This window comes from Leucoraja erinacea, chromosome 13 (assembly GCF_028641065.1).
Source record: "Leucoraja erinacea ecotype New England chromosome 13, Leri_hhj_1, whole genome shotgun sequence".
Lineage (NCBI taxonomy): Eukaryota > Metazoa > Chordata > Chondrichthyes > Rajiformes > Rajidae > Leucoraja > Leucoraja erinaceus.
The window spans coordinates 33,245,928-33,258,329 of record NC_073389.1 but is presented as its reverse complement, the minus strand read 5'-3'; the positions used below and the strand labels follow the sequence as shown (position 1 = coordinate 33,258,329).

The window sequence follows — 12,402 nt, the reverse complement described above, 5'->3', positions numbered from 1 at the left end:
AACTTAACCAATTGAATTTTATTTATTGTTCTTTTGCTTACCTTTCCTTCACTTTAATTAATGATGGGCCTTCTGTTCATGCAGAAAGTGACAATCACTTGACTGTGGCGCAATCAATGAAGAAAGAATTTGACAGCGTGGAAACCTCAGATTTAAAGTTTCTTGTGGACGGAAAGACTATCCATGCTCACAAATCTATTCTTAAAATAAGGTAACAGTCCAAATTGTCAGAGAAACGTTGTGTATCAGGAATTGTTCATAAATATAGGGAGTGATTCATTCTCTAAATAATAGTGATTTCATTCACAGTGACCTCTATAATGTTTGAGACAAAGACCCATCATTTATTTAAGAAGGAACTGCAGATGCTGGAGAATCGAAGGTACACAAAAATGCTGGATAAACTCAGCGGGTGCAGCAGCATCTATGGAGCGAAGGAAATGGGCAACGTTTCGAGCCGAAACGTTGCCTATTTCCTTCGCTCCATAGATGCTGCTGCACCCGCTGAGTTTCTCCAGCATTTTTGTGTACCCATCATTTATTTATTTGCCTCTGTACTCCACAATTTGAGATTTGTAATAGAAAAAAATCACATGTGGTTAAAGTGCACATTGTCAGATTTTATTAAAGGCAAGTTTTATACAATTTGGTTTCACCATGTAGAATTTACAGCTGTGTTTGTACATAGTCCCCTCATTTCAGGGCACCATAATGTTTGGAACACATGGCTTCACAGGTGTTTGTAATTGCTCAGGTGTGTTTAATTGTCTCCTTAATGCAGGTATAAGAGAGGTCTCAGTAGTTTGTCTGTCCTCCAGTCTTTCCATCACCTTTGGAAACAATTATTGCTGTTTATCAACATGAGGACCAAAGTTGTGCCAATGAAAGTCAAAGAAGCCATTACGAGAATGAGAAACAAGAATAAAACTGTTAGAAACATCAGCCAAACCTTAGGCTTAGGCTAAAATCAACTGTTTGGAACATCATTAAGAAGAAAGAGAGCACTGGTGAGCTTACTAATCGCAAAGGGACTGGCAGGCCAAGGAAGACCTCCACAGCAGATGACAGAAGAATTCTCTCCACAATAAAGACAAATCCCCAAACACCTGTCCGGCAGATCAGAAACACACTTCAGGAGTCAGCTGTGGATTTGTCAATGACCACTGTCCGCAGACGACTTCATGAACAGAAATACAGAGGCTATACTGCAAGATGCAAACCACTAGTTAGCAACAAAAATAGGATGGCCAGGTTAAAGTTTGTCAAGAAGTACTTAAAGGAGGAACCACAGTTTTGGAAAAAGATCTTGTGGACAGATAAAACGCAGATGAACTTATATCAGAGTGATGCCAAGAGCAAAGTATGGAGGAGAGAAGGAACTGCCCAAGATCCAAAGCATACCACCTCATCTGTGAAACAGTGGTGGGGGTGTTATGGCCTGAACATGTATGGCTGCTGAAAGTACTGGCTCACTTATCTCCATTGATGATACAACTGCTGATGGTAGTAGCATAATGAATTCTGAAGTGTATAGACATCCTATCTGCTCAAGTTCAAACACATGCCTCAAAACTCATTGGCTGGGGTTTCATTCTACAGCAGGACAATGATCCCAAACATACTGCTAAAGCAACAAAGGAGTTTTTCAAAGCAAAAAAATTGTAAATTCTTGAGTGGCCAAGTCCATCACCCGATTTGAACCCAATTGAGCATGCCTTTTATATGCTGAAGAGAAAACTGAAGGGGACCAGCCTCCAAAACAAGCATAAGCTAAAGATGGCTGCAATGCAGGCCTGGCAGAGCATCACCACAGAAGACACCCATCAACTGGTGATGTCCATGAATCGCAGACTTCAAGCAGTCATTGCATGCAAAGGATATGCAACAAAATACTAAACATGACTACTTTCATTTACATGACAGTGACGTGCCCCAAACATTATGGTGCCCTGAAATGGGGGGGCTATGTATAAACATTGTTGTAATTTCTACATGGCGAAAACAAAATGTATAAAAATGGCCTTTATTAAAATCTGACAATGTGATTTTTTTTCTATTACAAATCTCAAATTGTGGAGCACAGAGGCAAACAAATAAATGATGGGTCTTTGTTCCAAACATTATGGAGGCACTGCATGTTCTTCCAAAGAAATGTCTGCAAACTTATACGTCTTTGATACTAAATTAATTTCATCACAATGTTTATAGATTGGGTATGTTAACTATTCAAGCTATTCTCCATAACAAGTTAAAGTTTAAAATATAGTTTTTTTTTACACTGTTTGAAGCCATTCCAGGCTCAAAGTTATTATTTTTATTTTATGCTTTATCACTTCAATTGTGCAGGTGCGAACACTTACGATCCATGCTCCATGACGAAGAAGTGATTGAAATTGACCAGTTTAGCTATCCGGTGTACCGTGCCTTTCTAGAATACCTGTACACAGACTCTGTCAGTTTACCTCCTGAGGATGCAATAGGTACTGTACACTGGCTATGTTATTTATTTTCCCAAGCAAAGATTAGATCTCTGATTTACTCCTGCCAAAGGTGGGCTTTGTAAAGGATTTATAAAATTCACCTCCAGAATTGTCAGATTGCTGATGCTTATACACTTTTTTACTGTATTTATATTGAGGGAAGTTAGTGTAGGGAAGGACATTGAGGAAAGTTAGTGTAGAAATAGCAGGGGCTATGACAGAAATATTTCAAATGTCATTAGAAACGGGAATGGTGCTGGAGGATTGGTGTACTGCGCATGTTGTTCCATTGTTTAAAAAGGGGTCTAAGAGTAAACCTAGCAATTATAGACCTGTTAGTTTGATGTCAGTGGTGGGAAAATTAATGAAAAGGATCCTTAGAGATAATATATATAAGCATCTGGATAAACAGGGTCTGATTAGGAACAGTCAACATGGATTTGTGCCTGGAACATCATGTTTGACTAATCTTCCTGAATTTTGAAGAGGTTACTAGGGAAATTGATGAGGGTAAAGCGGTGGATGTTGTCTATATGGACTTCAGTAAGGTTCCACATGGAAGGTTGGCTAAGAAGGTTCAATTGTTGGGTATTAATGGTGGAGTAGCAAGATGGATTCAACAGTGGCTGAACGGGAGATGCCAGAGAGTAATGGTGGATGACTGTTTGTCAGGTTGGAGGCTGGTGACTAGTGGGGTGCCTCAGGGATCTGTGTTGGGTCCACTGTTGTTTGTCATATACATCAATGATCTGGATGATGGTGTGGTAGATTGGATTAGTAAGTATGCAGGTGATACTAAGATAGGTAGTGTTGTGGATAATGAAGTAGATTTTCAAAGTCTACAGAGAGATTTAGGCCATTTGGAAGAGTGGGCTGAAAGATGGCAGATGGAGTATAATGCGGATAAGTGTGAGGTGCTACATCTTGGCAGGACAAATCAAAATAGGACGTACATGGTAAATGGTAGCGAATTGAGGAATGCAGTTGAACAGAGGGATCTAGGAATAACTGCATAGTTCCCTGAAGGTGGAATATGTAGATAGGGTGGTAAAGAAAGCCTTTGGTGTGCTGGCCTTTATAAATCAGAGCATTGAGTATAGAAGTTGGGATGTAATGTTAAAATTGTACAAGACATTGGTGAGGCCAATTCTGGAGTATGGTGTACAATTTTGGTCGCCAAATTATAGGATGGAGCCAACAAAATAGAGAGAGTACAGAGGAGATTTACTAAAATGTTGCCTGGGTTTCAGCATCTAAGTTACAGAGAAAGGTTGAACAAGTTAGGTCTTTATTCTTTGGAGCGCAGAAGGTTAAGGGGGGGACTTGATAGAGGTCTTTAAAATTATGAGAGGGATAGACAGTTGATGTGGATAAGCTTTTTCCATTGATAGTAGGAAAGATTCAAACAAGAGGACATGATTTGAGAATTAAGGGACAGAGGCTTAGGGGTAACATGAAGGGGAACTTCTTTACTCAGAGAGTGGTAGCTGTGTGGAATGAGCTTCCCGTGAAGTGGTGGAGGCAGGTTCGATTTTATAATTTAAAAATAAATTGGATAGGTATATCGATGGGAAAGGAATGGAGGGTTATGGTCTGAGTGCAGGTAGATGGGACTAGGTGAGAGTAAGTGTTCGGCACGGACTAGAAGGGCTGAGATAGCCTGTTTCCGTGCTGTAATTGTTATATGGTTATATGTTATATGGTTATAAATTGGCAAGATGATTGATCGTTATCATGCTATCCTTGGACCAGGAATCAGAAAGACTGTGTTACATACTGGGTTCATTGCAATATCACCAAAAGTGTACTTGTTGCAAAGGCATTTTGGAGTATTTATTATACAATAATGTGTATATTTATTTCACAAGTGTGCTATTTTGTGATTTTATTATGTATGCATGCTATCCTATTAGCTAACAGAACTAGGAAGCAGCCCCTAAGGTGAAAGATGCTTTTGATAATAATATTTGTTGGTTTACGAATTAATTAATTTTAACAATACCTTTGACTCTTTCGATTGTCTTCCACTTATGAATCACTATAATGAATGATGTGCCACACTCTGTGTTTCAAAATTCCCACAATGTATTTTACTTAGTCTTTGTGATCTACAACATTTTGTTTAATGTTGTTTTCTAGGAATGCCCCCCTTTTCAGATATTGAATAATTATTTTAATTTATTCTCTGAATAATGATTATCTTTTGTGGAGAATAATGAATGTCTGAGGGAAGGAATATATTTAGGGTTGCACAGTGGTATAGCTGGCTCACATACCAGATCCTGACCTCGGGTGCTGTCAGTGTGGAATTTGTATATTCTCCCATATGACTGCTTGGGTTTTCTCTGAGCGCTCCAGTTTCAATAGTCAATAGTCAAATTTATTTGTCACATACACAATAAAGTACAGTGAAATGAATTTGCCAGCAGCAGTACAATAAAAAAGAATACACAATACACAATAAAAATTAAACACAAACATCCACGACAGCATTCATCACTATGATGGAAGGCACAAAGTTTGGTCAGGCCTCCTCCATTTCGCCCCCGTGGTCGGGACCACAAACCTCCGCAGTCGCCGCTGCGGGCGGCCAGATGTACAGCCATGGTAAGTCCCGAATCGGTGTTTCTCTACCGGAGACTGTGGCTTCAAGATGATGTAGGCTGCAGGCCGTGGTTGGTGCTTTTCTCCTCCGGGGTCCTTAACGAGGGATCCCAGGCTCAGGAGGCCGTGCCAGCTGGCAGCTCCACAGACGGCTTCAGGCTGCCGCGGGCCAGCGATCGGAGCACTCCCTTCTGGCGACCCCCAGTGAGGGCTCGCCTGCTCCACGATGAAATGTTCACGCTGCACCCGCTGCTGAAGCTCCGGGCCCGACTACGGGAAAGGCCGCACCAATCCTTGTTGTTAGGCGACATGGAAAAAGTCGCCTCTCCATGGAGGAGGCGACCAAAAGCGGTTCCCCCCCTTACCACCTCCCACACAAGACACACCGAGAGACATTAAAACAAACATTTGGACATACTAAGAAAACAAAAAAAGTAGAAATGATGAACACGCTGCTGGCAGGGCGCCGTCACGCAGTGCCCCCACCGAAAGTGGAATAATATAGAACTAATGTAAATGGGTGATTGATGGTCAGCATGGACTCGAAGGGCCTGTTTCCATGCTGTATCTTTCAATCAATCAGTTTGAGTATCTCATATGAACAGAGAAAAGATTTTACCTTGTTCAGGAATTCCTTTCACAAACTCAGGAGGGAATCCCAAATTGCTTAACAATCAGTCAAATATTTTTAGTATATTATCAGTTGAGGCACAGCATACTTAAGCTTAAAGTCTTAAAAACTGAAAGCAACTTAAGCTTAAATTCGCTTACCACTCTGAAATATACTTGGTGAACTGCCAAATCATGGAGTCATACAGCAAAGAAACAAGCCCTTTGGCCCAACTCGTCCATGCCAAACAAGATGCCCCATCTAAGGAAGTCACATGTGCCTGCGTTTGGCCCCTATCCCCTAAACCTTTCCTATCCATGTACCCGTCCAAGTACCTTTTAAATGCTCCTCCAAGTGTTGCTGGGTTGGGAAGTTCTAGATGTTAGTTGCATAATGTAAACCCTGAAATTAAAAAATCTATATTTTCACAGTATAGTAAAAAGATACAAAATGCTGGAGAAACTCAGAACGTCAGGCAGCATCCCTGGAGAACATGGATGGGTAATGTTTTAGGTTTGGTCCTTTCTTATACTGATTGTGGGGGCCAGGGTGGGGCAGGGAAGAAAAAGCTGGAAGAGAGGGGAGGCAGTACAAAGCACTGCAAAAGTAATATATGAACACAGGTGAGGTGGGATTTTGATTGGCAGATGATTGGACAAAGTACAGAGTTTAAAAAAAAAGATGCGAGAGAGTTGCAAATTGGGAAGTGAAGTCAAAGAAAGGAATATAAGGGGAGGGGAGAAATGGGTGAGAGTCCAAGGGAGGGGCAGGAGGAAGGGGGGGGGGGGGGGGGGGGGGTAGAAAGAAAAGGGGTGTTACTGGTTACTTAAAATTTAGAATTCAATGTTAGTACCATTGAGTTGTAAGCTACCCAAGTGGAATGCGACGTGCTGTTCCACCAGTTTGCATGTGGCCGTACTCTGGCAATGGAGGACGCCCAGGACAGAAAGATCAGTATGGGAATGGGGTATGGTTAGCATCCCGGGAGATCCGGTCGGCCTTGGTGGACCGAGCGTGAGTGTTCGGCGAAACAGTCGCCGAGTTTACGCTTGGTCTCGCCAATGTATAGGACAGTGCTTCTTAAACTATTTCAGTGTCATTCACCTTTGAGTCTATCACAAAATTTCATTCACCCTTGACTAAAATTTCTTATGTTTTTTGGTAATTTTTGTCTTGTTCTCCCTGTGTATAATTTTATATATAATTTATTTTGTCACATGAGCAAAATACATAAATTAACTAATTTCTTAAGTGTTTATTTTATTCAACTTTTTGAACATCCTAAAAATAAGTAACGAAAACTAGGAGTGAAATAAAAAAGTTTAATTTCCACTGGAGTTGGAAAATCATTTTATTACAATGATAAAAAAAACATTCCAACGTCTAAACACTGGTCTTCAGCCCTATCCTACCCTTTTGGGCTTTGATTACTGTAGTTTTTTTTCTTGGAAAACTAACTCTAAAAAATATGTGATTTAATATATTAGTATCCAACTAATATAACTTTAACTCTCCACGACGAAAGCTCACAATACCACCAAATATCAACTTTGGTAGCTAAATTGCTACGCAAAGTAAAGTTACAGTTCATCAGTTGCCTACGGCGATCCTCCAGTGTTGCCATTTATACATTTATTATCCCACTAGCTCTGGTCTTCCCTAAAAGGTTATATTACAGTACATTTGAGAAATATCCTGCTACTTTGAAATTAGAAAACCATAGATAGAGAGAAAAAAAACATCAAATTTCCAGCTCCACTGCCATTAAAACCAATAAGAGCTTACTAACCACTTTAATGGCAATGCCTTTTTTAAGTATAGAAAAAAATATATAAATATCTGAATAAACTAAGTCATTCACCCTTCATTCACCCCTCTAGTTTCATTCACCCCAAAATCATTTCATTCGCTCTAGGGTGAACCATTCACCAGTTTAAGATGCACTGGTATAGGAGGCCACATCAGGAACACAATGCAGCAGAGGAGGTGCACGTCAATGTCTGTCTCACCTGGAGGGACTGTTGGAGTTCCTGGATGGAGGCAGGGGATGAGATATAGAGACAGGTGTTACATCTCAATAGTTGCAGGTGAAAGTAGCTGGGAGGGGGGGGGGATGGGATGGGATGAGTTAACCAAGGAGTTATGGAGGGAGCGGTCTCTACAGAAGGCCGAAAGGGGTGGAGATGGGAAGATGTGACTGGTGTTGAGATCAAGGTGGAGGTGACTAAAATGTCAGAGGATGATGGAGTGAAAGGTGAGGACAAGGGGAACTCTGTCCTTGTTACATCCGGGGAGAGGGAGAGCAAGTGCAGTATTACAGGACACAGAGGAGAAGCGGGTGGGGGAACAATCTACAACAGTAGGGAGGAAACCACAATTACTAAAGAAAGACGACACTACGGATGTCCTAGAATGGAAAGTCTCATCTTGGGAGCAGTTACACCGGGGACAGAGGAATTGAACGTAGGGGATAGTGTTTTTGCAAGAGGCACAATGTGGGAGGAAGTGTAGTCCAGGTAATTGTGAGTCTGTTGGTTTGTAGTAAACATATTTTCACTGTATTCAGTGGGGCATTGGGCAGAAAGTGGGGTGAGTGTGGGAGAGAGACAATTTTAGAAGTTAGAGGATTTTTTAAAAAGATAATGTTTATCAAGGGCAACAACTATAGCAGCTCATTCAATTTGTAAAAGGTAAATAATTACTCTACATCTCTACCTAGGGGCCGTAGTCTGCAGTTGCACAGTGTCTGCTAATTCCGGAGCCTCAGACTGCAGAACATTTCTATGGAAAAAAAATTGTGGCATGAAAAGAGCAATATACAGGTTTAAGTAGGAAAGCACAATTATACTTAATTTTGTAATAACATGTGGATACGTACCTTCTTGTAGATGTATCATTCATATATAAGAAATGTACTAGTTTCTCTTCAAATCACTCTCTTGATTGCTGCTGACAATTAGATTGTCATGTGCCAGAACCAATGAGATCAAGCCCCCCTATAATTTAAGATGGTTGATAAAATAACATCTGCTACTTTTCACTTTCTTTCCAATACACTAATTGGGTAAGCTGACAGGCTAGCTTTATTGATTGTGAAAAATGATATTTCCCTGTAGCTTCAAAGCTGTAGTTTTATCAGTTTTAATTAACGTCACGGACAGTACATGCCCCTATTATCCTTGAGAATTGTAGCTGATAGGAAATGCATAAATTCTGTTGGCTTTCCAACATTGTTGTAGCTCTAAAAAAAATCTCCTTGTGAAATATGGCTCTTTATCACGGTGCTTGTACTGATAATCCACATCTGCAGATCACTGTACATAGTAACATTGCTATTGGAACTGTATCAGTAACTTGATAGTGGAACAAGCCACCTGGGGATTGTGGTTTGTTATGGTCCTGATGACTATTTCCCTCATTGTAATCTAACCTCTTTAAACCTGTAATCTTCTTAAATACGATCTTACTTTTGTAATTAAACTTAAGGTTAAGGATGGGGGGGGGGGCATAGAAATGGGGGTAGAGTTGTTTGGTGAATCATTTGAACCACTTCCTTCTTTCAAAAATCTAGAGACAAATCAGCTTGGGTTGTTCCACCAGGTTCTCGTCCTACAGAACTTCCTTCCTACCATGACCCTTGTCCAGCCTCTTACCACCCATGCTCAAGATATGCTTTACCACATCAGCAGCTTCCACTTTTGTGGTCCTGTCCTTGCCTGCATTTCTCCCCATATTAAGCTGTCTCTGCCTTTGAACATGGGTTTAATCCATCCTCTTTCAACAACATCTTGGCTGAATCTTACTTCAACAACAACTGCTTTGAGTCCCCACTTTCATTAAGGGAGTGCTGCTGTAGGAACCCATATGGGTCTCAGCCCTACCTCCATTGTCTTGGGATATGTGGAACATTCATTTGGCTTGTCTTACTCAGATTCTCCCGCTCCATCTTTTTCTAATAATTTGAAACTAGGCTTCACAATTTGCAAGCTATCATTTGCCATGGCACATCTGTTTTCTTCTTATCTCAAGTTCTGGATATAGAATAACAGCCAGTATACAGTGCCCTCCATAATGTTTGGGACAAAGACCCATCATTTATTTATCTGACCTCCCGGTGGCTCAGCACTTCAACTCCCCCTCCCACTCCGTCTCCGACCTCTCTGTCCTGGGTCTCCTCCATGGCCACAGCGAGCAGCACCGGAAATTGGAGGAACAGCACCTCATATTCCGTTTGGGGAGTCTGCATCCCGGGGGCATGAACATCGAATTCTCCCCATTTTGTTAGTCCTTGCTGTCTCCTCCCCTTCCTCAGTCCCCCTGCTGTCTCCTCCCATCCCCCAGCCTTCGGGCTCCTCCTCCTTTTCCCTTTCTTGTCCCCGCCCACCCCCGCCCCCGATCAGTCTGAAGAAGGGTTTCAGCCCGAAACGTTGCCTATTTCCTTCGCTCCATAGATGCTGCTGCACCCGCTGAGTTTCTCCAGCTTTTTTGTGTAACCATTTATTTATTTGCTTTCGTACACAATTTATTTATTTGCCTTTGTACACAATTTGAGATTTGTAATAGAAAAAAATCACATGTGGTTAAAGTGCACATTGTCAGATTTTAATAAAATGTATTTTTATACATTTTGGTTTCACCATGTAGAAATTACAGCAGTGTTTATACATAATCCCCTCCATTTCACGGCACCGTAATGTTTGGGACACAGCAATGTCATGTAAATGAAAGTAGTCATGTTTAATGTTTTGTTGCATATTCTTTGCATGCAATGACTGCTTGGAGTCTGTGATTCATGGACATCACCAGTTGCTGGGTGTCTTCTCTGGTGATGTTCTGTCAGGCCTGTATTGCTGCCATCTTTAGCTTATACTTGTTTTGGGGGCTAATCTCCTTCAGTTTTCTCTTCAGCATATAAAAGGCATGCTCAATTGGGTTCACATTGGGTGATTGACTTGGCCACTCAAGTATTGACCATTTTTTAGCTTTGAAAAACTCCTTTGTTGCTTTAGCAGTATGTTTGTGATCATTGTCTTGCTGTAGAATGAACCACCGGCCAATGAGTTTTGAGGCATTTGTTTGAACTTGAGCAGATAGAATGTGCCTATACACTTCAGAATTCATTATGCTACTACCATCAGCAGTTGTATCATCAATGAAGATAAGTGAGCCAGTACCTTCAGCAGCAATATATGCCCAGACCATAACACCCCCACCACCATGTTTCACAGATGAGGTGGTATGCTTTGAATCTTGGGCAGTTCCTTCTCTCCTCTATACTTTGTTCTTGCCATCACTCAGATATGTTAATCTTCATCTCATCTGTCCACAAGACCATTTCCAGAACTGTGGTTGCTCTTTACGTACTTCTTGGCAAACTGTAACCCGGCCATCCTATTTTTGCGGTTAGCCAGTGGTTTGCATCTTGCAGTGTAGCCTCTGTATTTCTGTTCATGAAGTCTTCTGCGGATAGTGGTTATTGACAAATCCACACCTGACTCCCGAAGAGTGTTTCTGATCTGTCAGACAGGTGTTAGGGGATTTTTCTTTATTATAGAGAAAATCCTTCTGTCATCAGCTGTGGAGGTTGTCCTTGGCCTGCCAGTCCCTTTGCGATTATTAATAAGCTCACCAGTGCTCTCTTTCTTCTTAATGATGTTCCAAACAGTTAATTTTGGTAAGCCTAAGGTTTGGCTGACAGTTCTATTCTTGTTTCTCAGTCTCATAATGGCTTTTTTGACTTTCATTGGCACAACTTTGGTCCTCATGTTGATAAACAGCAATAAAAGTTTCCAAAGGTGATGGAAAGACTAGGTGCTGAGAGCTCTCTCATACCTGCATTAAGGAGGCAATTAAACGCACCTGAGCAATTACAAACATCTGTGAAGCCATGTGTCCCAACCATTATGATGCCCTGAAATGGGGGACTATGTACAAACACAGCTGTAATTTCTACATGGTGAAACAAAAATTGGTAAAAACGCCCTTTAATAAAATCTGACAATCCTGGGATGGTGGGACTGTCATATGAGGAAAGATTGAAAAGACTAGGATTGTATTCACTGGAGTTTAGAAGAATGAGGGGGGATCTTATAGAAACATATAAAAATAATAAAAGGACTGGACAAGCTAGATGCAGGAAAAATGTTCCCAATGTTGGGCGAGTCCAGAACCAGGGGCCACACTCTTAGAATAAAGGGGAGGTCATTTAAGACTGAGATGAGAAACTTTTTCCCCAAAGAGTTGTGAATTTATGGAATTCCCTGCCACAGAGGGCAGTGGAGGCCAAGTCACTGGATAGATTTAAGAGAGAGTTAGATAGAGCTCTAGGGGCTAGTGGAGTCGAGGGATATGGGGAGAAGACAGGCACGGGTTATTGATAGGGGACGATCAGCCATGATCACAATGAATGGCGGTGCTGACTCGAAGGGCCAAATGGCCTCCTCCTGCACCTATTTTCTATGTTTCTATGACAATGTTCACTTTAACCACATGTGGTTTTTTTCTATTACAAATCTCAAATTGTGGAGTACAGAGGCAAATAAATAAATGCTGGGTCTGTGTCCCAAACATTATGGAGGTCACTGTGTATGTTCAGTGACTCACATAGCTAACAACCACATTTCCTGTCACCCTGTTGCTGTAAGAACTCGCATTCCATTCCTGTACTTAATATCATTTTCTCAACTCAATTTCCACAATGATTAATGC

At 41.2% G+C, this 12,402-nt stretch overlaps 1 protein-coding gene across 5 annotated transcripts in view; it reads left to right on the top strand.

Moving 5' to 3' along the window:
- LOC129702825 (RCC1 and BTB domain-containing protein 2-like) overlaps positions 1 to 12,402 on the top strand; it is a 75,668-nt gene that overhangs the window by 20,870 nt on the left and 42,396 nt on the right. For all 5 annotated transcript variants that reach the window (XM_055644839.1, XM_055644837.1, XM_055644836.1 and 2 more), the window contains exons 9-10: positions 85 to 211; positions 2,347 to 2,480. In XM_055644839.1, the coding sequence (XP_055500814.1) occupies positions 85 to 211; positions 2,347 to 2,480 (261 nt within the window). The remainder of the gene's footprint in view (positions 1 to 84; positions 212 to 2,346; positions 2,481 to 12,402) is intronic.